The 26,035-nt window shown below is 32.4% G+C and overlaps 1 protein-coding gene across 1 annotated transcript; it reads right to left on the bottom strand.

The window, feature by feature from the left end:
- Positions 1 to 9,597: 9,597 nt before the first annotated feature.
- Positions 9,598 to 26,035, bottom strand: LOC134684724 (uncharacterized). Its single transcript, XM_063544032.1, has 3 exons — positions 25,960 to 26,035; positions 18,804 to 18,856; positions 9,598 to 11,254 (listed from the first exon to the last, which is right to left on the bottom strand). The coding sequence occupies exons 2-3, from the start codon at positions 18,809 to 18,811 to the stop codon at positions 9,598 to 9,600; spliced, it is 1,665 nt and encodes a 554-aa protein (XP_063400102.1). The 5' UTR covers positions 18,812 to 18,856; positions 25,960 to 26,035.

The following is a 26,035-nucleotide window of genomic DNA, read 5'->3' as shown; positions in this document are numbered from 1 at the left end:
GGTGACATCCCATTAGTCCGACAACCATTATACCGACATCCCATTACTCCGACAGCCCACTATTCCGACAGCCCATTACTTCGACAGTCATTATTCCGACAACCCATTAATCCGACAGCCCATTATTCCGACAATGCATTCTCTGATATGTGTGGGTGTCTTGATTACAATTATTCTTTCTATGCGGGATATTTGTCTCAGTATATTGGAGTAAATACACAAGCTTATGGCAACTGCTCATTCCTTACCCTCGTCCCATATTCATTTTACGTGTAAAGGTACTTTATCTATCTTTATATTTCGTTGTTTGTGTGTCCGCTATCAGTATGAGCTGTTCTAGTTCGCTATTTTTCGCATGTGTGTCTTGATCTACCTTCTTTATAAAAAAGAAGATGTTGTATGATTGCCAATGACACAACCATCCACAAGAGACCAACATGACACAAACATTAACAACTATAGGTCACCGTACGGCCTTCAACAATGAGCAAAGCCCATTCCGCATAGTCAGCTATAAAAGGCCCCGATATGACAATGTAAAACAATTCAAACGAGAAAACTAACGGCCTTATTTGTATAAAAATGAACGAAAAACAAATATGTAATACATAAACAAACGACAACCACTGAAATACAGGCTCCTGACTTGGGACAGGCAGATACATAAATAATGGGGCGGGGTTAAACATGTTTAGCGGAATCCCAACCCTTCCCCTAACCTGGGACAGTGGTATAACAGTACAACATAAGAACGAACTATAAAAATCAGTTGAAAAAGGCTTAACTCATCAGATTAACAAAAATACAAGTGAACGTGGCCGGGTACTGTACTTCCCGACAACTAAAAGACACTAGGAACAGATCTGAGAGTACTCGCAGTTATTTGAAAGCTAGTTCAAAGCCACTCACAACTAATAAAAAATCATACATCTAAGACTTAACTTAGTCTAGATCTTCGATTCCCTTTTTTCGCGTATCAGAGGAGTGAGGTTCCCCCACTATTAACTCACTACATAAATAGATATATCGGAGTTTGATAACACTAACCGCCCTCTTTGGTCGCACTATTTTCTCTCCTTATATCACTCATCCGAGTTTTATTTAAATTAATTTTGTTGCAGAAATATAAAGTCAACGCATTTTGACTGCTCAAATAGAATGAGTGCAATATGAAAGCCAATAACAAACTAATAAAAAATCTAAGACAATGTGTGACATTCTTGTCTTGTTTGTGTCTTTGTCAAATTGTCTAACTTTAAAAACTTAGTAAATCATGTGTTTTGTTGGAAACTTGACATTTATTTTTCATTTAAAGAATGTTTTTAAGAAGAAGACAAATATTTAGATATTATTGATTTTAAGATAGGTAGTTCATATCTTAATTCACAATCGGTGCTCTTCCATTACAGTAAGAATTGAAAATGCTAGATACTAAAAAAAACGTATTGTACAGCTGATAAAGTTGAGGATGAGAGTAATTTTTTAGTCGAATGCTCACTTCATAATAATTTGAGGGAGGAACTCTTTCACCATATATATAATATATTTCTAGCACATGTAAGAACTTTAAAAAGTAAGATAAATATGATAATTTTTACTATTATGGGGGGGGGTCATGATTTACATTGTTAGTTCTGAATTATGGAGTACATGTCTTGACGGTTATTTGATATCAATGTGTTAGTTGTTTTTTTCTATTTTGTCTTGGCTCCGATTGAGACTGAGGCTTATAGTGCTATAAAGATAAAATTATATCATATTAGTATTGTAATGTCTTAATAGCATGAATGTTGACCCGATCATAAGACCGCCGCTTTGAAAAATTGGGGGTAGACTGTTTTACCTCTGTCTGTCCCGGTCCGTCTAACCGTCCATCCGTCAGTTCATCCGTCCGTCCAATAAATATTTTAGTTGCATCTTTTTCATGAACTACATTACAAGGATTTCTGAAAGGTTTAATAAAGTTGGCTATGTCCTGTGATGCGTTTTCAAATTCAATACTCATTACATGTGACAGCCAAATTGAAAATTGTCGTCACATTTTTCTCAGAAATTACAAGAAATTATTTCTAAAATTTGATTTCAAGATTTATATAAGTTAGTTATACTGTGTGGTGCTTTTTCAGATTCACAACTCAAACACTAAGTCTTCCCGTCTACCGAGATGTTTGGGCGGGGTTTCATCAGTAGCTCGTACCATCAATGGTTGTTCTTGATTTATATGCTCTTTAAAGATCCTTTAATTTGGAAAATGACATATTCTTTTCTGTTATATTCTATATACCGATTTCGAATTGAGTATAAGATAAGATAAGATAAGATAAGATAAGATAAGATAAGATAAGATATTTTTATTTCCAATTATGGGCCCCAAAGGGCATAAACATTACAACATCAATAATTTTTTCATAATACAATACAAACAATGAGATAATAAAAAAATAAAAAAAGTTAAACGAGAACTATTTAAGTTCTTAAAAAATACGTAGATAAAGAATCTATAGTATGGTTTTTTTTAATACTAATGCATTTTATTGCAAGTGTGGTTGATATAGATAACAAACAAGCAGCCCAAAAAGAAAAAAAGAAAAAATAGATATCCACATATGTATAGTACACAAAAAGTTGGATCAATTAAATATATAATAATTAGCCAAAAAGAAAGTAGAAACTAAACATGTCCATGACTCATCCTGTGTCAGCAGCAAATAGGAAAGCATTATGGTTTCCTAAAGGCAGCTGACACCAGGGGGCGATACCTTATGGGCCATAGGCATGTAAAATGTGTGTAAATGTCTCTTTCCTACCTGTACCAAAAGCAAACAAGGAAGCATCATAGGTAACTTGAATGCAGCTGATACCAGGGGACGATGCCTCAAGGATATAAGAGAACATTTGAATAAATAATATATCTTAACAATTTTTTTATTTTTTTTAATCGGCTAGTATGTTTGTGATATTCAGATGAATATAATTTTCTATGTCCAATCAAATGTATATACACACATAGATTTCCTTTAACTAATCTTCACTAAGGAAGATGTTTGTATATAAAATTACATATTATTTTAAGTAACTCAACATTTTCTACACTAAATAACCAGATAATTTTGTTTTGACTGTTCATATGATTAAAATAAGAATTATATTGTGCACTACTAGCTAACATACAATTTCTATCATCCTCAAATTTGTTACAATCAAATAGAAAATGAGCGTCATCTTCGACAGTATTGGAAGAACATTTATTACATATTCTGTTAATTCGGGGAATACCCTGATATCTACCTAATTCTATTTGTAATCTATGAGAAGATACACGTAATTTAGTAAAACTTCTTCTAAGTTCAAAATTCTTGATCAATGTTAGATATTTTTCAAAACCAAAATTTGTTTTATATAAAAGGTAGGTTTTCAGTTTACTGTCTGAAAATTTATCTATTTGTTTTTTCCAACAGCTAATAAACAATATTGATAGCTTGGTTTGTATATATTTCTTAAATTTGTATAAGGATTCACAAAATGGAGCATTAACAGCATTTGTAAAGTCAATACCAAGTATTTTAAAAACAAGATTTATTGAACCATACCATGATGTTATATTCATGTGATGTAGTGTCTTTGATTGTGTATATGCCTCTTTTAATAGAGGAAAATCATTACCTAAATTCTCTAATCTATACCAGTACAATAACATTCCTTTTATAATATTAAAATATATTGGAAATCTTCCAAGTTCAGATAACACTGCAGCATTTGTTGTTTTCTTGTGTACCCCAAGTATAAATTTACAAAATTTTATATGAAGTTTCTCACAGGGTAAACCTGAATATAGTTTTTCAAAAGATATATCTTCCTTCTTACATTTAGAGGAAAGAGAATTAAACATCCCCCATATTTCGCTACCATATAATAAAATAGGTTTTACAGTGTGGTCAAAAACATGAATACTTGTTTTTACATCAGGATTAAGTGATAAAAGATCTTTCCTTAATTTGAAATGAGCTTTCAGGGATTTTTTGTATAGTTTATTTTGAGCATAACTGAATGAACCAGATGAGCTTAAATATAAACCTAGGTATTTGTATTTTGAAACACATTCCAGATTTATATTCTGAAATGTGAATATCTGTTTTACATGTCTGCCTGCCTTGTTGAAAATCAGCACCTTTGTCTTATTAGTATTCACATTGAGACACCAATCTTTGCAAAATTTATCAAACATTCCCAGCTTTTCTCGTAGTCCTTCAGCTGATGTAGACAATAAAACAATATCATCAGCATACATTAAACAATGTAGATCTTTGTCATTGACATTAACTGGGTCTCTAGTATCTGACAAATATCTGGGCAAATCATTTATGAATATCTTGAATAAATTCGGACTGAGGTTGTCACCTTGTTTGACTCCAATATCTAATGGGAAAAAATCACTTACTTGATTTTGAATTTTGACACATGATTTGCTAATTTCATACATACTTTTAATAATGTTATAAAAATAAGACCCAGCCCCAATATCTAGTAGTTTAATCTTGATCCCTGTATGTATAACAGTATCAAAAGCCTTCTGAAAATCAACAAAACAGGCAAACAGTCTACCTTCTTTTGAATTACAGTATTTGTTAATAAGACAGTTTAAAATAAACATATGATCTGCAGTTCTGGCTTTCCTTGTGAATCCAATTTGACTATCATGTATAATATTATGTTCCTGAAGAAATTTGTCCAGTCTTAGACTTAATATTCTATTAAAAAGCTTTCCAATTGCACTTGTTATTGTTATTCCTCTATAATTGTTAGGGTCACTTGTATCGTTGCTTTTAAAAATTGGTGTAATATAACCTTCAGCCCAAGATGTTGGGTATATACCTGAAGACAGACAAGTATTAAACATCTGTTGAAAACTTTTTAAAAGGAAAGTCTGTCCATTCTTTATCATATTATTACTAATGTTATCCAAGCCTGATGATTTATTGCATTTTAAGTGTGAAATGGCTTTGGATATTTCAGACTCAGTGATAACGGAGTCCAACTCGTTGAAACATTTTGAGTTTTCGTATATATAGAAAGTATTCCAACTTCCTTAGCCTTATGCTATATATACGGAGTTATTTCTTAAAATATGTTATAATTACATATCTAAACGTAATAATACAGACAGACAAATTTTATTTTACCCTAATAACCTGATACTTGACTTGCTAAGTTTCGGATTTATGGGTTGTCGGAGTATTGGGCTGTCGGAGCAATGGGTTGTCGGACTAATGGGTTGTCGGACCAATGGGCTGTCGGACTAATGGGCTGTCGGAATAATGGCGTGTAATTCAAACATTATACAGGGAAACTTAGTTTTGCCGAAGAATTTCTTAATTCAGAAGTTAATGAATACCTTTACACACTTTCAAGAATAACCAATTTATATAAAAAGGTATGTAGATATAAAAAGATACCAGAATCAAAATGATGTTCGCTAGACACGAGTTAAGTCTACAAGAAAAGTATCAGTGACGCTCGAATGAAAAAAGTTAAAAGGATTAATACATTACACAGTTAAGGAATCTACTCTTTGGGTAGACAATCCTTAGCTTTTCGAACAGGTCAAAGTTTATGATAGGACAGTGACTCAAATAAAGAAACAAAATAGAAACAACTCGAGGTCAGAATACCGTTATTAATGATGACCGTGCTTGAAAGTCGCATGCAAAGCTCTTTCTACCGTGTCCCGTATTTAGATAACAAAGACGAACATAAGCTTTCACGAGTGAATTTAATAGTATTACATGCAAGTAGTATTTTAGCCCACGAAATGGTAAATAGAAAGCATCTCTCTGATATTCAGGAAAATCTAATAGTTGAATTCGAATGTCAAACGGCCTACATTAAATGTATTGACTCCGGAATCATTGACATTTTATCCGGAATTTTTGAGAACGCAAACCGATAGTGTGCTTTTGAAATGTGATCTATAAGCATTAATTTATATTGCGAAAGGTTTGTGCAATTTGCATAAATCGTCCGGTTAGTAGAAATTAGGATTTGCCAACATTGGCCAAAGGGTTATAATCGGAAAAATTATGTACATTCCCAAATAATAAATAAAACAGTCGAGCTTTAAAATAGTCATTCAAATAGAAGCTGTAAATATATACTTTCATCTGGCTTCTTCTATTCACAGTCAATTATTTCAATTCAAAAGCAAACGCAAATTCAGCAACAATCTTTTGGTGACCCGGCAGTCAGCGGTCTAAGGTTCATGTATTGCTTTTCTTTTCTTTTTAAAGAAAGCAACTTGTTTTTGTAATGTGCTTATTATATGCAGAACTAGTAAATGAACGGATTCATGAATACTAACACAACTAGTAGGAAATTAATTAAAGTAATAAATTGACATTTAAGCTATAGCTTGCCTACAATTTTAGTACACTATTTGTAATGTTAAAAAGTTAAAAAGTATAGAAAAACGAAAGGGCTGTTTTTCCTCGGGTAGAGGGTATGTGTGCATCGGGTGAGGGTGGGGGTGGGGGTATACTGGAACGCCTCGCTTTCATATGCTTATGCATCTATTTCATAAAGGGAACCCTATCACTATAAAGCAAATCCTTAAAGTGTGTTTTTTTCAAAAGTGGTTGTGTAATTTACTTATGCAGACTAACAAATAAACGGATAAAAATGTAACAACTAACTTATATCCCTTTCAATTATATCAAATTTAAAGAGTGCCAAGTAAGCAATGTCACGGCTAAAATTATCGACGTATATTCATAATGTGAAAAAGTATAGAAACAAAATTAGAAGCAATGTATCGGAGTTTGCTTTTTTTGCAGTTTAAAAGCAGGGCACGATTTGACCCGAAGTCTATCAACAACAATAGCGTTCACGTGACCATGCAAATTCTTTAAAAATACGAATGAGACAAATCCCATTGTTAATCACTAAATACAACTGTCGTGATAAAAACTTAGTGATCCAATTAATCTTTGATATACATAGTTTTAACTCGTTAAAACTTGCGGATCATCTCAAGGTCCTTTATTCTTTCTATTATCTTCAAACATGAAGTTTGTGTGAAAATGGTCAAGTATCCTGAACAAAAAATGATGTGCTGAATTTAAATTTAATAAAGCATTGGGAATTTCTATTGAGACAAACACTCGATATGAATATATTGCCTATACAATTTTAAATACACAGACGTCAAGTTATTTTCAACACGAGGCAGTGTTATTTTTTTGCCGATTCGTGCAAGTTATTATTTCTCCATAATTACATTAGATGTATGTTTCATTATAATACGTTATTCTGATTGGCTAACTAGCAATCTCGTGATATTCCTTAATCATTTGCATTTAATATAGCAACTTTTCATTCATGTTGACACGAGGTCCTACAATAAAGTGCACAGGTAATGATCCTATAGGTAAAAATGTTATTTTTTAAGTATTGAATGCTTTTTTTTGTAACTTTATAGGATTGTTAAAGCGTTGACCGTGCACACATTTTTTGTATGAAGCGTTTTCACGCTTCATACAAAATGGACTTCGGTCAACGCTTTTACACCCCAATAAATTTACAAAAGGAGCATTCAATTCTCAATTGATATCACGTGTCAAAAACAAAAACCCAGCAAAATGAATAAAAAGGAATTTACTTTACAAACAGGAAAAAAAAAGAATTAATAAAATTCGATTAACAACTACGTTATTATGAAATTAGGAAGAAATACTTTCCTACTTTTCAAGGAAGGATTAGAAAACTTAAAGGCAAAATATAAGTAAAAATTATGAAACGTAATCTAAACGTTTTTTCAGCTATATTGATATAAATTAGCAGATCAAATTTATTTTGTACTTTTTATGATAGTTTATGGGATCACTACCTGTCGAATATCTTTTTACACACTACTAAAATTGAGAATTGAAATGCGGAATGTGTCAAAGAGAAAACAACCCGACCAAATAAAAAAACCAACAGCAGAAGTCACCAACAGGTCTTCAATGTAGCGAGAAATTCCCGCACCCGGAGGCGTATTAATAATGTTTAATGCAAAAACATATATGTATGACTCTTAACCGCGATGGTGCTCCGAACCGCGATGGTCACGCTGAGATGCGATGGTTTGACGCGGAAGAGCGTTTTTGATCACGCTGAAGTGTGACGGTGGCGTTGTGATGCTATCTTGTTTATAATTACGCCAAAGTGCGGTGGTGGTAACGCTGAAGTGCGATGGTTTATTCAAACTACATTTTCAATGCTTTTTACCTAAGACTTTCTATACAAACAGCAGTTTGCTATATAGTTATGAAGAATAATTCGTAAATATTAAAAATATCGCTATAAAATCACGTGACATCAGCGACGGCACAATTCTGTCTGCAAATGTGTATTGACATTGTTTTAATCCACCAGTCCTTAGAAAGTCCCCGTTTTCATGTCGATGTACAAGTCAATGTGTATGCTAAAGCCCTCTTCCAATTTTTAAGATAATAAGAGGTTTATAAACTTCAAATACTACGAAATAAGGGGAGAATTGGTGGAAAGAGGAATCATGTTAACCTTCTGTTGCGATTTTTTATTTCGAAATCTACAAAAGGTTCCTTTTCACGTAGGATGGAGCGTGACATTCTTTAAAAACACGTGGGTCCGCATACAGATTCTTAGTATCATAATATAACGGTGAACGAGAAAATAATGAGAGAAACGATGAAAAGATAAAATATTATAAATAATGCAGAATTATGTCCAAATTTAAGAAATTAAGGATGACGATCTCTCACTTAGTATGCAACCTTAGTTAATAATGAATATTAATTTGTATTTTAACTATTAAAAATCCACTTATATGATAATTGCACGCATTTAGCTTTTAAACTAGCAATCATGCGTCAAATAGACCACTGCGGCGTAGACCATCGCATCATAGCGTCCCCATCGTACCTCCGAGTCCTACTCATATTCTATACAATTTGAATAATACAGACTTTTTTTTTAATCAAACATTACAGTTCTGACTAGAAAACATCCTACAGAAAAAGAATAAGTTTACTAAAAATGTTGACAGAAATTCTGTGAAAATTAATATTATTTATTTATTTCATTACTTGAATCTAACACAACGTATGTGTTATGTTTTTGTCACATATTTGTTTTAATTACCACGTTTAATGTACAGCGCCTTCGAGTACTTTTTATTTTCTATATAGGACATTTTCTACCTTTTCAATTGTTATATTATTATTATTAAAAGAATCATATCAATTAAAAAATGATTAATTTGAAAACAAAAATATTAGCAAGATAAAATTTATAATACAAATAAATATAAAAAATACAGGGTGTTAGTTCCATCGGAAACCAACATTCCCTACCAACAGTTCACATTGTGGTGAATATCAAGTGACCAACTAATGGTGTAAATATCAAACTGTCTTATAACATGTATAATGATAAAGAAAACACACTCAAATAAATACATTTTTTTTTATCGTAATGGTGTTATTTCCAAACGTATCAAACACATTTCCAATAATTATAACAAAAAAATATCAGTTATTATAAATTATATGTAATAAAATCCTCTGCATTGAAACCGTAAATCTAGGGTAATGTATACATGGCGACACTTTTTTGATTATCGTTGACAACCATAAGTTGTTTTGTTTCCCTATTGTGGCATACACCCCACGGTCTAGTTATTCCATCATCCTTTGTTAGTATGATTTGATGATCCTTTCCATCAGATGATATTCTGTGTATATTGTCAGACCCCATTTCACATACATAAACATTTCCCTTGTCATCTACGTCGATATCATAAGGATAAATGCGATCAGAATGACTACATAATATACTCTCCTGTCCGTCAGGTTTTATACGGGATACGTTATTGTCGTCGGAATTGCTTGTTGAATAGTAAATGTTGCCATTGTTGTCCATACAAAAGTCCCGTACATCATTCTTTGCTGTTACACTACGTAGTATATTACCACTGATATCAATCTGACTAATAGTGTAGATTCTATCAGACGTCCATATCTGATCATTACTACATGACACAGCATAGCATCCTTTTCCTCCAGGTTTGATACATCTCCCTAAAGTAAGTGTTGTTAGATCTAAGATCTGGAATCCTTTCAGTAATAAAGTAACTATTGCCTGGTTATCGTCGATCATAGCGACATCAAGTGGTTCATGTTCTAATGTTATCATGTGAACATCATTCCCGTCATATCCACATACAGAGATGTGTGGTGACTCGTAATGTACCAAGACTAGTCTCTTTCCGGACACAAAACAACCCTTACTAATTTGAACTTTTGATCCTAATACTGATGTTAGAAACGAATGAGTTCGTTGTATTTCGCCTTCCATTGACTTAACTGGTTCTTGTATTTGTTTTGAATTGTGCTGTAATGCGGGTATATGCATTTGATTTTCTGTAAGTGAAATCTTTCCTATAGACTTAAGTACAACGGGAAGATCGTTTGTATCAAATGGATCAAATTCTATTTTGTGTTGCTTATTGAGCTCGTTGATATTGGTTTCTTCTATGTGTGTTTTATTATTCATCAATTTGATTGTCTGAAATAAAAGTACTTCATTACTGATGGTTTCTATCGATGACAATTCGTCTATCCATGTCGCTACTGCCGCAAGTCCTTTCTGTGTTTTATGTTTCGCCTCATCCATTTTGTGTTTGATTTTTTTGAACTGTTTATTCAATTCGTCTATGGTTTCCTTTTCAATTTGATCTAGATGATTGTTAATCTGTTGTCTGGTGGTAGATATCTGTTGGAGGAATTTATCTCTTTGCCTATCAAACTCTTTTTCATCTTTAGTTTGACACTTCAACAATTCAGGAAACATTTCGTTTAAATGATTGATTCTACTCTTAAGATCTGCAAGGGCGGTCCCACTTTTAACGCCTTTTGCTGCTCGATCTATGGAAATGATGGAATCACAGTTTTTATGGGTGTCGGACAAACAAAGATCACAGATGACCTTGTCATGCTGGGTACAGAACTGAGTGGTTCTTTGGTCGGTATGGACATCACAGTCTTTACTGATTTTCAGAATAGAAGAACTAAGATTACTGACCTGGTGAAGTGGTATTACTTTATGCGGCGGATTAAATTTTCTGTGTACCTTTGCGCATGTCTTACAAACTTCTTCTAGGCAGTCATTACACCATGCTTCAGCCTCGATTTTTTCGTCATCTCGTAAACATCCAGAACACAATTTTTTGTCTGTCATTCTAAAAAATAAAAAAAAGACTACTGAATATATTTCGAATGATTTTTATTGTTGGAAAGAAAAGTGCAAACGGGATTTCGTTTTGAATTGTTATACGTTATGTCTTTTTCGAGCCTTTTGATAGGGGTGTGTTTTTTCTCAGTGGTGAATGTTTTACGCTTTGAATTTTCCTAACATCTACTTTATGTGGTGTCTGGTGGACAGTTGTCTTATTGACATTTATATAACACTGCTGTATTTCATATTGATAAATGTAAGTCTTGTTTCAGCCTTTTGTAGCTTTCTATGCAGTATGGATTTTGCTCATTAGTAAAGGTCTTACGGTGAAATTTGCTTTATAGCGAAACTTATATAAACTATTCAATCGGTTTCAACTCGATTAGTGAAATTGTTTGGAGCTGTTAAGTATAAGATTTAAGTCTTTTCTGGGTATGTCGGCCATGCTGACGACTAAACAAAAGAAAGCTTTATATAGTATACAGAATTACTTCAAGTTGTCCAAATATTTTGAATCAAAAAATTTGGGGAAGTAAGGGACAACGGTTATCAAGCAATAATGCCTGGTCGTGCTTCTTGAAAGTTCTGGTCAAAGATTTTGATCCATTTTTTCTTTTTCTTTTTCTTTTGCATTATCTATTAGCTTCTTTCAATAAATATTAGTTCTTAATAATATTACAAAAAATCAATTTAAAGATCATATTATAAACTGAATATTTTGTACAAATAGTTCATGACAGTCATATGTAACCTCAAATTAAACAAAAATAATGCATATGATATTCATAACTAAACGCATAGTTTTCATTATAAAACTTATGAACATATACTTGTTTCTGAAGAAAATTAATTGATTTGTCTACATTAAGATACAAAATGCACATGTTATTCAATATCCATGCTTCTTTGTAGATTGTTTTCTATAAGGTGACACTCGGTAAACTACGGTTTTAACACACGACAATTGATTACCTGCTATATTTTCACATCATAACAGACAGAAAAAACTAAAAAATGACGACTTTACGATACGTTTGCGTAAAAAATGATAAAATCGTGCACAGAAGATTAAGTTTCACTGGGGTAAAGCTGACGACCGTAACTGCATTCACGGTCATCCCAAGATGTCGGATGAAAAATTAGTTCAGTTTTTATATTGTCTGTTAAGGTGTTTCTTCATCATTTTCTTTACAAAGCATACTTTGATACGATGTAAATTTATAAAAGATTCACACGGAAGTCACAAATCTCTACCGAGGAACGTGTATAAAACGGGAATTTGAATTTGAAAAATTCGCTAGGATGACCGTAAATCGTAATCGAGATGACCGTAACCGGATTAGTGATTCATAACAAGGCTGACCGTAATTGGTTAAAAGATGACCGTAAATTGTTAAGGATGACCGTAACTTTTAAAGGATGACCGTCAATTCTAAGAAATATTCATATTTGTATTCATAACTGTTTGTCGAGTTTGTCTCAATAGGGGTTCTTTTATCAGTTATAAATATGTTTTATCAATTTCTTTTCAACTATTTGCCGTATTTAGAGTTTATGACAATGATAATAGTAAATTGCATATTTCTCGTAAATAATTAGATATTTAAAGAATGACTGTAATATTTTGTTTCTGTCTATGAAGAAAAAACATAAAAAAAATAAATTATTTATTGATAACAACGTTAAAATTGGAATACAAATCAAATATTTTATTTTTCCAATCAGGGTCCCAAAGCGGGCATTTATACAATTACCAATAATGAAAGTATATGCAACAAACATTGAAAATTATATAACGTGACAGATATTATAATAGACAAATGACAATAAATTTGTTCATCTGTATAGGAGACACCAATTCAAGGGACGGTGCTGTAAGATATACTGTTGATTGCGATAGGCAATAACAGCAATCCTCCTCGTGTCAGAAGCAGATGAACACAAATAAACAGAGAAACTGAATCCTGTCACTTAAATTTTTTTTTTTTTAAATAACAACACTAACTAATTTTGCGAAACATGGAATATAAATCTGCTATTTGCAGTGTTTAACCAAGAATATACACAACTCTTTTCATACAGTTGAGTTCTCACAAGACAGCAGCCGTAGCAATTTCTCTTGGGAATTTAAGTTAATGAAATTGGAACACGATTCAGATGTGATATAAATAGTTTCTGTCTTCGTTATATTTTGTGCAATAAAAGAGAAAATGAACTTCATTTTCAATATTACCAGAATTACATTGCTGACATACGGTCTAAGGTTTGGAGGAGTATCCTGGTATCGTTCTATTTTAATCTGCAAATGGTAAGATGACACCCTCAATTTTGTTAATGATATCCTACGCTAAAATTTTGTTAAGATATTTATAAAGATACTTTTCGAAACCATAATTATCCTTAACTGTCACAAAAGTGCAGAGCTCTCCTTCTGATTTCTGGATCAGTTGATCCTTCCAAAATTTGTATGCACGTCTCTTTCAATATTTTCCTAATGGTATTATTTGAAATATTTTTCCCATCATTTAGATTTGCAAAACCAGGAAGAGTTTTTTAAATGTGTTGGAGAAAGCTATACCATGACGATTTATACTGAGAATATAGAGCTTTGAATGCTGGTATGCATCTTGTTATAAAGGAAATTATTCTTATTTTTTAGTCTAAGCCAATAATTCAAAACAGACCTCACTAATAAAAAGTACAGTGGAAACCGACCAAGTTAAAATAAGGCTGCACAATTTGTGTTTTTATTTGTGCCGACCAGAATGAATTTAAAAAATTTACTGTGTAGCTTTTCACAAGTTAAATTTGAATACATTTTATTCATGCAAATTAGTTGGTTTCCATATCTAAATTTTGCTATCAAGGGATTGAATGAGCTCCAAATTTCACTTCCATATAGAGGAATAAGCTTAATAGCATGCTCAAAAACATGCATACAGTACTAGTTTATTTAGAGATAATATGCCTATTAATATTTACATGGTCTAGATATTTTTCCAAATAGTTGGGAAGGTCATTGATGAAAATCTTAAACAGGTTAGGACTTGTGTTATCTCCTTGTATAACTCCAAACTGTGTAGGGAAGAATATAATACAAATTGACAGCGATGCGACGAAAAGTTGAAGAAAAAAACCCATTGATCTAGCATAAGATTATCCAGCGGAATCAGATTAAAATCTTAACAGCTGCCTTGAAATATACAAACAGTCCATTGACAACACCGGATCCGATGGAACTGCAAAATTTATTCGGCATTCAGATGGTTTGACTGAGATTAAACCTTCCGTAACAAATGAAAAGCAATATGTTCAGTATAAAATATTCCATTAGATAAGGATTTCAATACGGAAATGAAGTCTTCGTATCGCCCTATCTCTTTTAGTTTTGCTTCAATATTTGGCAATAGTTCATAAATATAAAAAAAGATGTGGTATAATTGCTAATTAGACAACTCTCCAAAAGACAATTCTCCACTGGAGACCAAAATGACACAAAAATCAACAACTATAGGTCACCGGACGGTCTTCATCAATGAGCAAACTTTACATACCGCATAGTCAGTATAAAAGGCCCCCTAAATAGCAATGTAAAAGAAATTCAAACGAGAAAACTAACGACCTAATAAAGTTAATTTTTAATTCCGTTGGACACCCTTCTTGGACATAATCGCCACTGACTTTAAAATTGGAGGAACATCTTTTGAATGCTATAGTTAGTTCTTCTAAATTTATAATTTGGTTTTCACTTGTATAATTTAGATTTTTTACGGGTGCCCAATAATATATATGCAACACTATCGTGCAAAGCAGGTGCAACATATATACACCTGTTTCCTTTGGTTATAAGTTACAGGCAGGTTAAAATGTTTACATAGTAAGCACATTGTTTACAAGATAGCTCATGTTCAAAGCTAGCAAGATTCCTCTTTCATTCGGATACGATTTAATACAGTTGGTGAACTATGTATTTGAAGCAAGTCTTATTATTACCTATAGGATAATGTAGTCTTATAAATACGTTTTATACCAACACAATTAATTATTTGATACAAAAAAGGTAATACAAATACGGATATCTGTTAGAATCGATGGTCATCATTTATAAATTACGGTCATCCTTTACAAATTACGGTCATCTTTTTACCAATCACGGTCATCCTTGTTTTATGTTACGGTCATCTTGAAAATATTTTACTTACGATTTACGGTCATCTTAGCGATTTTTTTAAATCCAATTTCCTGTTTCGTACACATTTCTCGGTAGTAATATGTGATTTCCGTGTGATTCTTTTATACATTTACATCGTACCAATGTATGTTTTGTGAAGAAAATGCTTTAGAAAAACTTAAACAGACAATGCAAATACTGACCTAATTTTTCATCCGACATCTTGGGATGACCGTGAATGCAGTTACGGTCATCAGCTTTACCCCAGTGAAGTTTGTTATATATATGTTACAGTACAGGCATTTTCTATATTCAGGCAATAGGTAAAATAACTAAATTTTCAGGCAATTTATAAAATGCCTTACTTTGACAGGCATTATACAAAATGACTAAAATACCTAGTCATTTTGTAAAATGACAGAAATTTTTAAACAAAATTCAACAAATTGCCTGTTCAGTTTCAGGTAATTTGTAGAAGATTTCATTGAGACATATGACAAAAGTAGACACAAACACAATATCTTGCAAATAAGATAAGTAATGGATATCAGATAGTGAATTTATGATTATTTCTTAAAATGACAGGAGGCCAAACTGTTCTTTAATAGAACTTTCCAAACGATTCTTTAGAACGTCCAGAGCAAAGGAGGTTTGTTTATACAAATGACTGATTGTTTGCGTTCAGTAGCAAATATTGCATTTCTAAGACGAGAATGATTTGGATATAATGCATTTGGGTTATTTCTGCAGTGGATTAATTTGGATAAAGGACAGAAATTACGGGCAGATCTGATTCAGTAAGTTAAAAGCTACAAACCAAAAAATACAAGTCAAACTAACAGTTGTACGTTTTCGTTTGTTTGTGTGTTACATATTTGCTGTTCATTCATTTTTAATTCATAAACTAGGCCGTTAGTTTTCTCGTTTGAATCGTTTTATATTTGTCATTTGGGGGTCTTTTATAGCTGATTCTGCGGTATATGCTTTGCTCATTGTTGAAGGCCGTACGGTGATCTATAGTTGTTAATTTCTGTGTCATTTGGTCCCTTGTGGAGAGTTGTTTCATTGGTAATCATACCACATCTTCTTTTTTATAACCATGATAATGTATTTTGAATCTTCTTAATTGAAGCATACGAAAAAGAATATGTTCATGTGTGACGTGTGTGCTAATTGCGCAACCCAATGTTGTTGAATGTTAAGTGTTTTGTCAGAAATGGTAATGAAATTGCTTAATAAAGGATAATCCAGGTTTCTCCAAATTTGATCGAAGTGCCAAAAAAAGATTTTTGCGTTGATCAATGTATTTGACAATTATGTGATGTTTTGTTATTCAAACATTTTCAGAAATAATTCATAATTGTCGATTCTGTGCTTGTGTGAATTTGGAATACATTAGTAAAATGTATTCTTGATATTTTTACTCTTCTTTTTTTAATTCAGCATAATAAAACTGCTCCAGTGTCAGTGTTCAAAGCATTTAATTTTTTTTTAACAGTTCATTCTTTAAGTTAATTTCAGGCATTCTGTAAAATCTCTATTACAAAATGCCTATCATTTTTTCCAGAGAAAAAATAGTCACTTTAGAAAATGTCTAAAGTTTTCAGGCATTTTACAAAATGCATCAATTTAGAAAATGCCTGTAACATCTACATGCATTGGTTCATGAATTGGATAAAAGTGATTTTTTACCAGTCACTGGTTTTATATGACTTTAAACAAGATCATACTTATCAAATTATGTTGACAACGATACAATATATAGTTGATATTTTATCAGCAGTATCCTTCTAGAGAGAAAACGGTACTATTTATTCTGCCATAGGCGACAATACTACAATTTTTTAAATATACCACTTTTTATAATATAAACTTGGATAAAACAGTTATGTGTGGTGTTAGTACTTTATTATTTTGTTTTAAAAATTGACTAGAACACACCGCGAAATCGCGGGCATATACAGCGTGTGAACGTAGGATGATTTTTTGTAAAATATATTATGTATGAAGAATTTCATAAATGGTATCAAAAGCCCTCTCCCTGGACAATCCATCAGTGCTTTTTTCTTTTGAGAGCATTAACATGCCAATGGTAGGATATAAATCTTGTCAGACTAAGACCGACTAAGGCTAATTTGAGGGTTGGTTGGAGGGGTTCTAATCCTGAAATCCCCGGCTTAAAAACATGAAATCCCGAGATGCAGAATTAATATTCCGAAATCCCAAATATATTCCGAGATCCCGTAAGGATCAATCCCCAAATCTCGAGCTTAAAAACACCCGATCCCGACGTCGAGAAAAAAAATCATGCCTCCCTCTAATCTGTACCCTACTTTACAATATTTTTTCATTCCCCATTTATGGGCATTATGTTTTCTAGTTTATCCGTGCGTGTCTTCGTTCGTTTTTTCGTCCGTCCGTCTGTCCCGCTTCAGGTTAAGTTTTTGGTCGAGGTAGATTAAGTGTTTGATGAAGGCATCCGTTTACTATGCCGGGACACATTCTTGTTTCCACATGTTTAACTTATTTGAATATATATGCAATTGGTATGACCCCTTAAATAGTAAACATTTCAAATAAAACTGACAGAATACAGAGGGTCTCTATATATTAAAGTAACTTAGTAGTATTATCTTAGTTAACATGTAGATAAACGCGAAAAATAATTGTGGTATAATAGTTGTAATTCTTGCGATCTAAACACCAAGATATGGAGAACGCTCTGATTGGCTTATTTATTTTTTATTTTTTATTAACTATCATACGATTGGTTGTACTTGTGCATGTTCCAAATAGAAAGTCTCGTCTGACTAAAAGTCAGTCTGACGATGGAATCAATATCCGGACTCTTTCTTTGTCGTTTTTCTCCAAAAATAACTCAATCTGAATAATTATAAGAATGGATGTCAAATGCGACTTTGCATGTTACCTATAGAACATAGAAACATGAGGATAAAATCGTGGAAGGAAGAGAAGCGACACACAAAATGAGGTCTTCTCGTTTAATAGTATAGAAGCCAAATAGTCTCATGACCAACTTCCGACGGAACTTGTTTATTTTATCCATGCCAACCGTCATTTTACTAAAAAAAAAATGAAATTTTAGAAGTCTTTTCGAATGATTTTCTAGAAAATATTTCAATAGGTTTCAAAATTTATATTGTAAATTTACACACTGCAGTTATTCATAGATAAATGAAAAAATATATTGTACCCTTACACCCAATCACAGCGCTCCTAGGTTGACTTCCTTTACCTGTCTTGGATACACAAAAGGCCAACCTAATACTGGGAAAATGTAATAGTACCGTTTTCCCTAGAACAGAAACCATATATATCTGGTCTCATTTAAAATATAAAATATTTCTTACGTTGACTTTACTTCTTCATATATCAGTGATGATTTCCTTCTAGGTTAACGTGTATCTTACACATCTGTAAAAGTAGAGTATAGAATATTGATCGTTAATGTAACTGGAGACTCTAGAGAGCTAGTGTCACTCACATGTATGTGTGCATCATTAATAATATATATTGTACCCCGAGGCAAGGACAACTTCCCTGTGATAAGCAGAGGGAAGTAGTACCATCGATGGTTTACAATGAACTTGCTATTGTCCGAACAAACAGTAACTACTTGTTTTATTTTTCAGAAAGAAACTTCCATATATTTCATGACAATATTTAGATAATCTTTTTGTTTTGTCATATTTACAACTGTTCCAAATGATATATTTTTGTTAACCCATCATTTTTTTAATTTGAAGCGCACGTTAAATTTTTTTACTAATCTATATTCCATATTGACGTCATGACCATTTGACGGTGTCAATGCAAATATGAAAAAAAAGTCAGACGATTTCCCGAAAAAGACTATTTTAAAACTTGATATTTTTTTTTAAAACTTTTAACTGGTTAGTAATATTTTTTTGCAGGCAATGTAGTCCAAATAGTAAATATATTCTGCTTTGTTTTTTTATACAGAAAATGAATAATGAGATATAATAATAGGACTTATATTCTGTTTATTTTTTATTTATTTGAGTGACTATCTGTGTTAAAAAACTTCGCCAAAAAATGGTAAAAAAATCGTCATTAAGGAGAAGCCACATCAATCAAACAGTCATCAGACGATTTAAGTCATGTTGAATGATTTGTTGATTTCATTGTTTTAGTCAATTCTAAGTCTCTCTGTCTTTAACAGTTTTCAAAATAAAGACAATTACACACACACTGGTTAAAAGAGTCATTACAGACCAATTACTCCATTACGGAGACGATTGGTGATTTCAGCCTTAAATTGAATTGTAGATCTTGTTTTCCTGTTTTTTTGTTTTGTTTATTTAAGTTTTGTCTTTCTATTACAGTTTAAAGATAAAAGACAAAAACGAAAAAATGGGCAACAAAAACATTTAAGGGAACTAAGAGTTTATTTACTCCAATAAATTTCGAATTTGAATATAATTGCAGATCTTGTCTTGCTAGTCATGTTTTGCTTGTTAAAGTTTTAACTGTTTATTGTACAAGTAGTTTTAAGGTAAAGACTAAAAACACAAAATATCATGGACAAGAAACACACCAATGAAAATTAACTCTAAAAGGAGTCGACAAAATATCGGGTTTTTAATTTAATTGCAGATCTTGTCTTTCTTGTCATATTTTGCTTATTAAAGTCGTTTAAGGGCAATAACTCATTTTAAGGGCAACAACTCATGATTGATACCTAGGTATCATCAATTCAAATATATTTTCTAGTCAAGAAGTTTCAAGATAAACTTGCATTTTACTCCTAGGTTTTATCCTAAACCAAATCTGAAGTATTGGTTGACACGTGGGGTCATTGGATACAACTTCCCTAATAACCATTTTTGCAAAGTTTGACAAATTAGCCTTTTCTGATCCAGAGGTGAAGATTCTGTTAAAAAAAAAAAGAACAACGACCACAGACGAGGGACATTTTCTATGGATTTGGTCAGAAGTTTAAATAAAAACGAAAAAACTTTTAAAAAATTAAGTTTTAAAACAGTTTCAAAGTATGGTTTGTTTAACAAGAGTGCACACACTGAAATGTCTCGCCTTCTTTACTAATCATTGTTATTATGTTGATAGTCCTAAATTTAAAGCTTTATTACAACCGTCACATACACTTACAAATGTAACATTAACCAAGAAACTAAACATTGACCCATGAACCATAAAAATTAGGTCATGGTCAGATGAACCATGCCAGAAGACATGTACAGCTAACAATTTTTCCTTACAATATATAGTTTAATTATTGCTTATAGATTAAGAAAAACAGACCAAAACACAAAAACTTAACACTTAGCAATGAACCGTGAAAATGAGGTCAAGATCAAATTAATCCTGTGCGACTAACATATACATGATATAGGTCATAAAATATTTCCATACACCAAATATAGTTGACCTATTGCATACAGTGTTAGATAAAAAATAAAAAAAAAGACTCAAAAACATAATTTGACCACTGAACCATGAAAATGAGGTCAAGGTCAGATGATACCTGCCAGCTAGACATGTGCACCCTACAATCATTCCATAAACCAAATATAGAAGACTAATTGCATACAGTATAAGAAAAAAAGACCAAAACACAAAACTTTACTATAACCGCTGAACCATGAAAATGAGGTGAAGGTCAAATGACACCTGCCAGTTGGACATGTACACCTTACAGTGCTTCCATACACCAAATATACTAGACCTATTGCTTATAGTATCTGAGATATGGACATAACTACCAAAACTTAACCTTGTTCACTGATCCATGAAATGAGGTCGAGGTCAAGTGTAAAAATGTCTGACGGGCATAAGGACCGTGCAAGGAACGCACATACCAAATATAGTTATCCTATTACTTATAATAAGAGAGAATTTAACATTACAAAACATCCTTAACTTTTTTTTCAAGTAAGTCACTGAACCATGAAAATGAGGTCAAGGACATTGGACAAGTGACTTAAGGAAACTTCGTAACATGAGGCATTCGTATACAAAGTATGATGCATCCAGGTCTTCCACCTCCTAAAATATAAAGCTTTTAAGTTGTAAGCTAACATCGCTGCCGCCGCCGCCGCCGGATCACTATCCCTATGTCGAGCTTTCTGCGACAAAAGTTGCAGGCTCAACAAAAAACTACACTTAGTGAAGACAAGAAATCAACCAAAACTCAGTAGGTGCATACCAACTATTAATTGTGTTGACTGGAAGAGATTTGATTCTTCAGGTCATCGTATATTCAATGTGTACTAGTATATTTCCTTAGCAACGACTAAATACTTCAATAGGTTGTTGTTTTAAAGCCAGTGTGAGGGTATAAAATCACGTGAATATTTTTTCTATTGTTAAAAAGTCATGTTATGAATTAAAAAAGGGATTAATGTATTCTTACCGTTATTGTTCAACCCAAATTACAAAATGTCGAACGTGGAAGTTATGTATAACGTACCGAATCGATTGAGTTCTTTAAATAGCAGCATGGATATACAATGGACACAGGTAGTTTAACACGTATGTTTAATTTTAGTTTCAGAAAACTGGTATTAAATCATTTGACCTACTTTATACTCTAAATCAGATTGATTACCTTCTCCCTCGTTTCACTCCTCCGAAAATAAAAATAATCTTAATTAAATTTCGTAGAAACAAACAAACACAATTTAGTATTGTGCAATCGTTACAAGATCGTTTTTAGTTATAACAACTTATTAATAAATATATACGATCATCCAAAAATAAATAATGAAATTTAACCATACACAAGTTAATTCTAAACGAAAAGGTTTCATAAAAGAGGGACGAAAGATATCAAAGGGACAGTCAAACTCATAAATCGAAAATACACTGACAACGCCATGGCTAAAGATGAAAAAGTCAATCAGACAAACTAGAAAACTAAAGAATAAACAACACGAACCCCACCATAAATGATCATAAGTGACGGTTACACGGGATATAGCATAAACACAAGACTTTGTCCTTACAATCTCGCAACGTACGTTTTGGTCAAACGTACATTAAAATTTCTTTATATATTGACACTAAAATTGTTCGTGCAGATAGGAATTCAAAGAGTTTTACCCTATATCATTTAAATATTGAAAGAGCATTAAGTGAGTATATCGTGTACAACGTATGACCGTAAAGAAATATAAATCTTTGAGACCGTGGAGACTGATTAAAGAGCGAAGTCCAGGGTGTTAAAAATGATCAATCAAATATTGAACAAGATGCTCCGCAGGGCGCAGCTATATACGACCACAGAGGTTGAACCCTGAACGGTTGGGGCAAGTATGGACACAACATTCAAGCTGGATACAGCTCTAAATTTGGATTGTGATTAAATAGTTGACACAGCATAGGTTTCTGACACAGAATGAATGTGGTCTAATGAACTTAAAATTTTTGTTTTGCCTTTGAGCAATTCACTATGCTGTTGAATATTAATCCTCTCAAAAAAATGTTTGATGAAATTTCTTTTTATTTATGAAATTTAAATGAGAAAAATTGATATAATAATTTTAGATCCTGATTTAGACCAACTTGAAAACTGGGCCCATAATAAAAAAATCTAAGTACATGTTTGGATTCAGCATATCAAAGAACCCCAAGAATTCATTTTTTGTCAAAATCAAACTAAGTTTGATTTTGGACCCGTTGGACTTTAATGTAGACCAATTTGAAAACGGGACCTAAAATTAGGAATCTACATACACAATTAGATTTGGCATATCAAAGAACCCCATTTTGACCAGCTTGAAAACTGGACCAATAATCAAAAATCTAAGTACATTTTTAGATTCAGCATATCAAAGAACCTCAAGGATTCATTTTTTTGTCAAAATCAAACTAAGTTTAATTTTGGACCCTTTGGACCTTAATGTAGACCAATTTGAAAACGATACCAAAAAATTAAGAATCTCCAAACACAGTTAGATTCGGCATATCAAAGAACCCCAATTATTCAATTTTTGATGAAATTAAACAAAGTTTAATTTTCGGTACTTTTGGGCCACTTATTCCTAAACTGTTAGGACCAAAGCTTCCAAAATCAATACCAACCTTCCCTTTGTGGTCATAAACCTTGTGCTAAAATTTCATAGATTTCTATTTACTTATTACTAAAGTTATGGTGCAAAAACAAAAAAAAATGCTTATTTGGACCCCTTTATGGCCCCTAATTCCTAAAATGTTGGGATCAAAACTCCCAAAATCAATACCAATCTTTCCTTTTGAGGTCATACACCTTCTGATTAAATTTCAAAGATTTCCATTCACTTATACTAAAGTTATGGTGCAAAAAAGTTGATTCAACTACTATTCTATACAAAGAAAAATAACTCCAATTAATTTCTATTTACTTAAAAACCAAGAAAAATGTTTATTTGGACCTCTTTTGGCCCCTAATTCCTAAACTGTTAAAACCAAAACTCACAAAATCAATCCCAACCTTCCTTTTGAGGTTATAAACCTTGTGTCAAAATTTCATAGATTTCTATTCACTTAAACTAAAGTTACTGTGCGAAAAAAAAGAATATGCTTATTTTGGCCCTTTTTGGCCCCTAATCCTTAAATTTTGGGATCAAAAATTTTTGGTCATAAACTTTGTGTTAAAATTTCATAGATTTCTATTCACTTTTACTAAAGTTAGAGTGCGAAAACTAAAAGTATTCGGACGACGACGACGCCAACGTGATAGCAATATACGACGAAAATTTTTCAAATTTTGCGGTCGTATAAAAACCATAATGTAAAACGTTGGACCATTCAGAAATGTAAATCTATGAGACTGAATAACAAGAGGCTGTCACAACGACAGCAAACCGGATTTATTAGCATTTATTTGTGTCCTGGCAATATCACAAGAACCATTACTGATGATTGGTGAAAGTGAAAATCGTCAATATCAAATTTGATCTCTATTTTGTCATCAGTATCAACATATTAAAATTTGAAAAGCTTAGATTGAATGGTTTGTGAGTAAATGCAACAACATGAATGGAAACACCATTTTAGGATCTTTCAAGAACCATAACTCCTGAACGGTAAAAGTCAAAATCGTCATTATTGAACTTGACCTCTATTTTGTCATCAGTTACAACATATTAAAATTTGAAAAAAGCTTTGGTTGAATGGTTCATGAGAAAATGCACGGACACGACTGGAAACACTATTTTTCAATCTTTCAAGAACCATAACTCCTGAACGGTAAAAGTCAAAATGGCCATTATTGAACTTGACCTTCATTTAGTTGTCAGTAACAACATATTAAAATTTAAAAAGCTTTGGTTGAACGGTTCATGAGTTAATGAACGGACAACATTTGATTGCCACCCGCCCGACCGCCCGCCCGCCCGCCCTGCCGCCCGCCCGCCGAGCATCCCCAATTTAATAACCGACATTTTTGTCACAAAAATCCGGTTAAAAAGTCCAGGGTGCTGAAATGATAACACATCATCAAATATTTCATTGCTATATGAATTTCTTTAAACAGCCTTTGCTTACAAAAATCTGTTTTATGCAATCCTGATGAAGATGACGTAATATGATTACGTGCATGTCCCAAGTTAGAAGCCTGTAATTCAATTGCCGTTTATTGCTGTATATTATATTTTCTTTCTTTTGTTGTTTTATTTATATATTAGAAATAGGCAGATGTGGTGTGAGTGCCAATGAGACAACTCTACGTCCAAACAAGAGGCCCATTTGCCACGTTTAAAATGGTTTATATTTGTCATTTTTGGGGGTCTTTATAGCTGCTAAAGATGTATGAATTTTAGCTCATTGCTTATGACCATACGGTTATCTTAAGTTGTTAATTTCTACGTCATTTGATTTCTGGAGGATTTTTTCTCATTGACAATCATACCATTTCTTTTTTTTTTATATGTAAAACAATGATGTGAACAACAGCTCATATATATATAAAATAATCTTAAGGTACAAATTGTAAGTTGATAAGAAACATTTTGAAAAACGAAATGCATTCGAATATCAATAATCCGATCATTGATATCAGTCCTCAAAGGTTTAAAACTACACAAATTGAAGTGAAGAAAGTGACTATGCTTCACCCGAGTAGGTGAAATCTATAAAGTACATAACATGACAGGACTACAAAACAAATAAATAGGAGAACATATAGGACAGAGAAACACACGAATAATAGCTAACATAAGGCACAAGGTTTAAAATTTAATACGCCAGACGTGCGTTTCGTCCACACAAATCTAACCAGTGACGCTCAGATGAAAAAAGTTCGAAAACCAAAACAAGTACAAAGTTGAACAGCAAACAAAAACTCAGGTTCATAAAAGTGTGTTGACTAGAAGAAATTTTGTTTCTTCAGGTCATCGAATATTCAATGTGTACTAATATTTCCTTAGCAACGACTAAATACTTCAATACATGTTGTTGGTTTTGCAGCGAGCGTGAGAGTATACGACCACGTGAATATTTATTTTATTGTTAACAAGTCATTTTATGAATTAAAAAGGATATAAATGTATTCTTACCGTCGTAGTTCAACCCAAATTACAAAATGGCGGACGAGGAAGTTATTTCTAACTTACCGAATCGATCGTGTTCTTT

Source organism: Mytilus trossulus, chromosome 9 (assembly GCF_036588685.1).
Source record: "Mytilus trossulus isolate FHL-02 chromosome 9, PNRI_Mtr1.1.1.hap1, whole genome shotgun sequence".
Taxonomy (NCBI): Eukaryota; Metazoa; Mollusca; class Bivalvia; order Mytilida; family Mytilidae; genus Mytilus; species Mytilus trossulus.
Note: the sequence above shows the minus strand (reverse complement) of the source record. Positions and strands in the feature narration are given on the sequence as shown.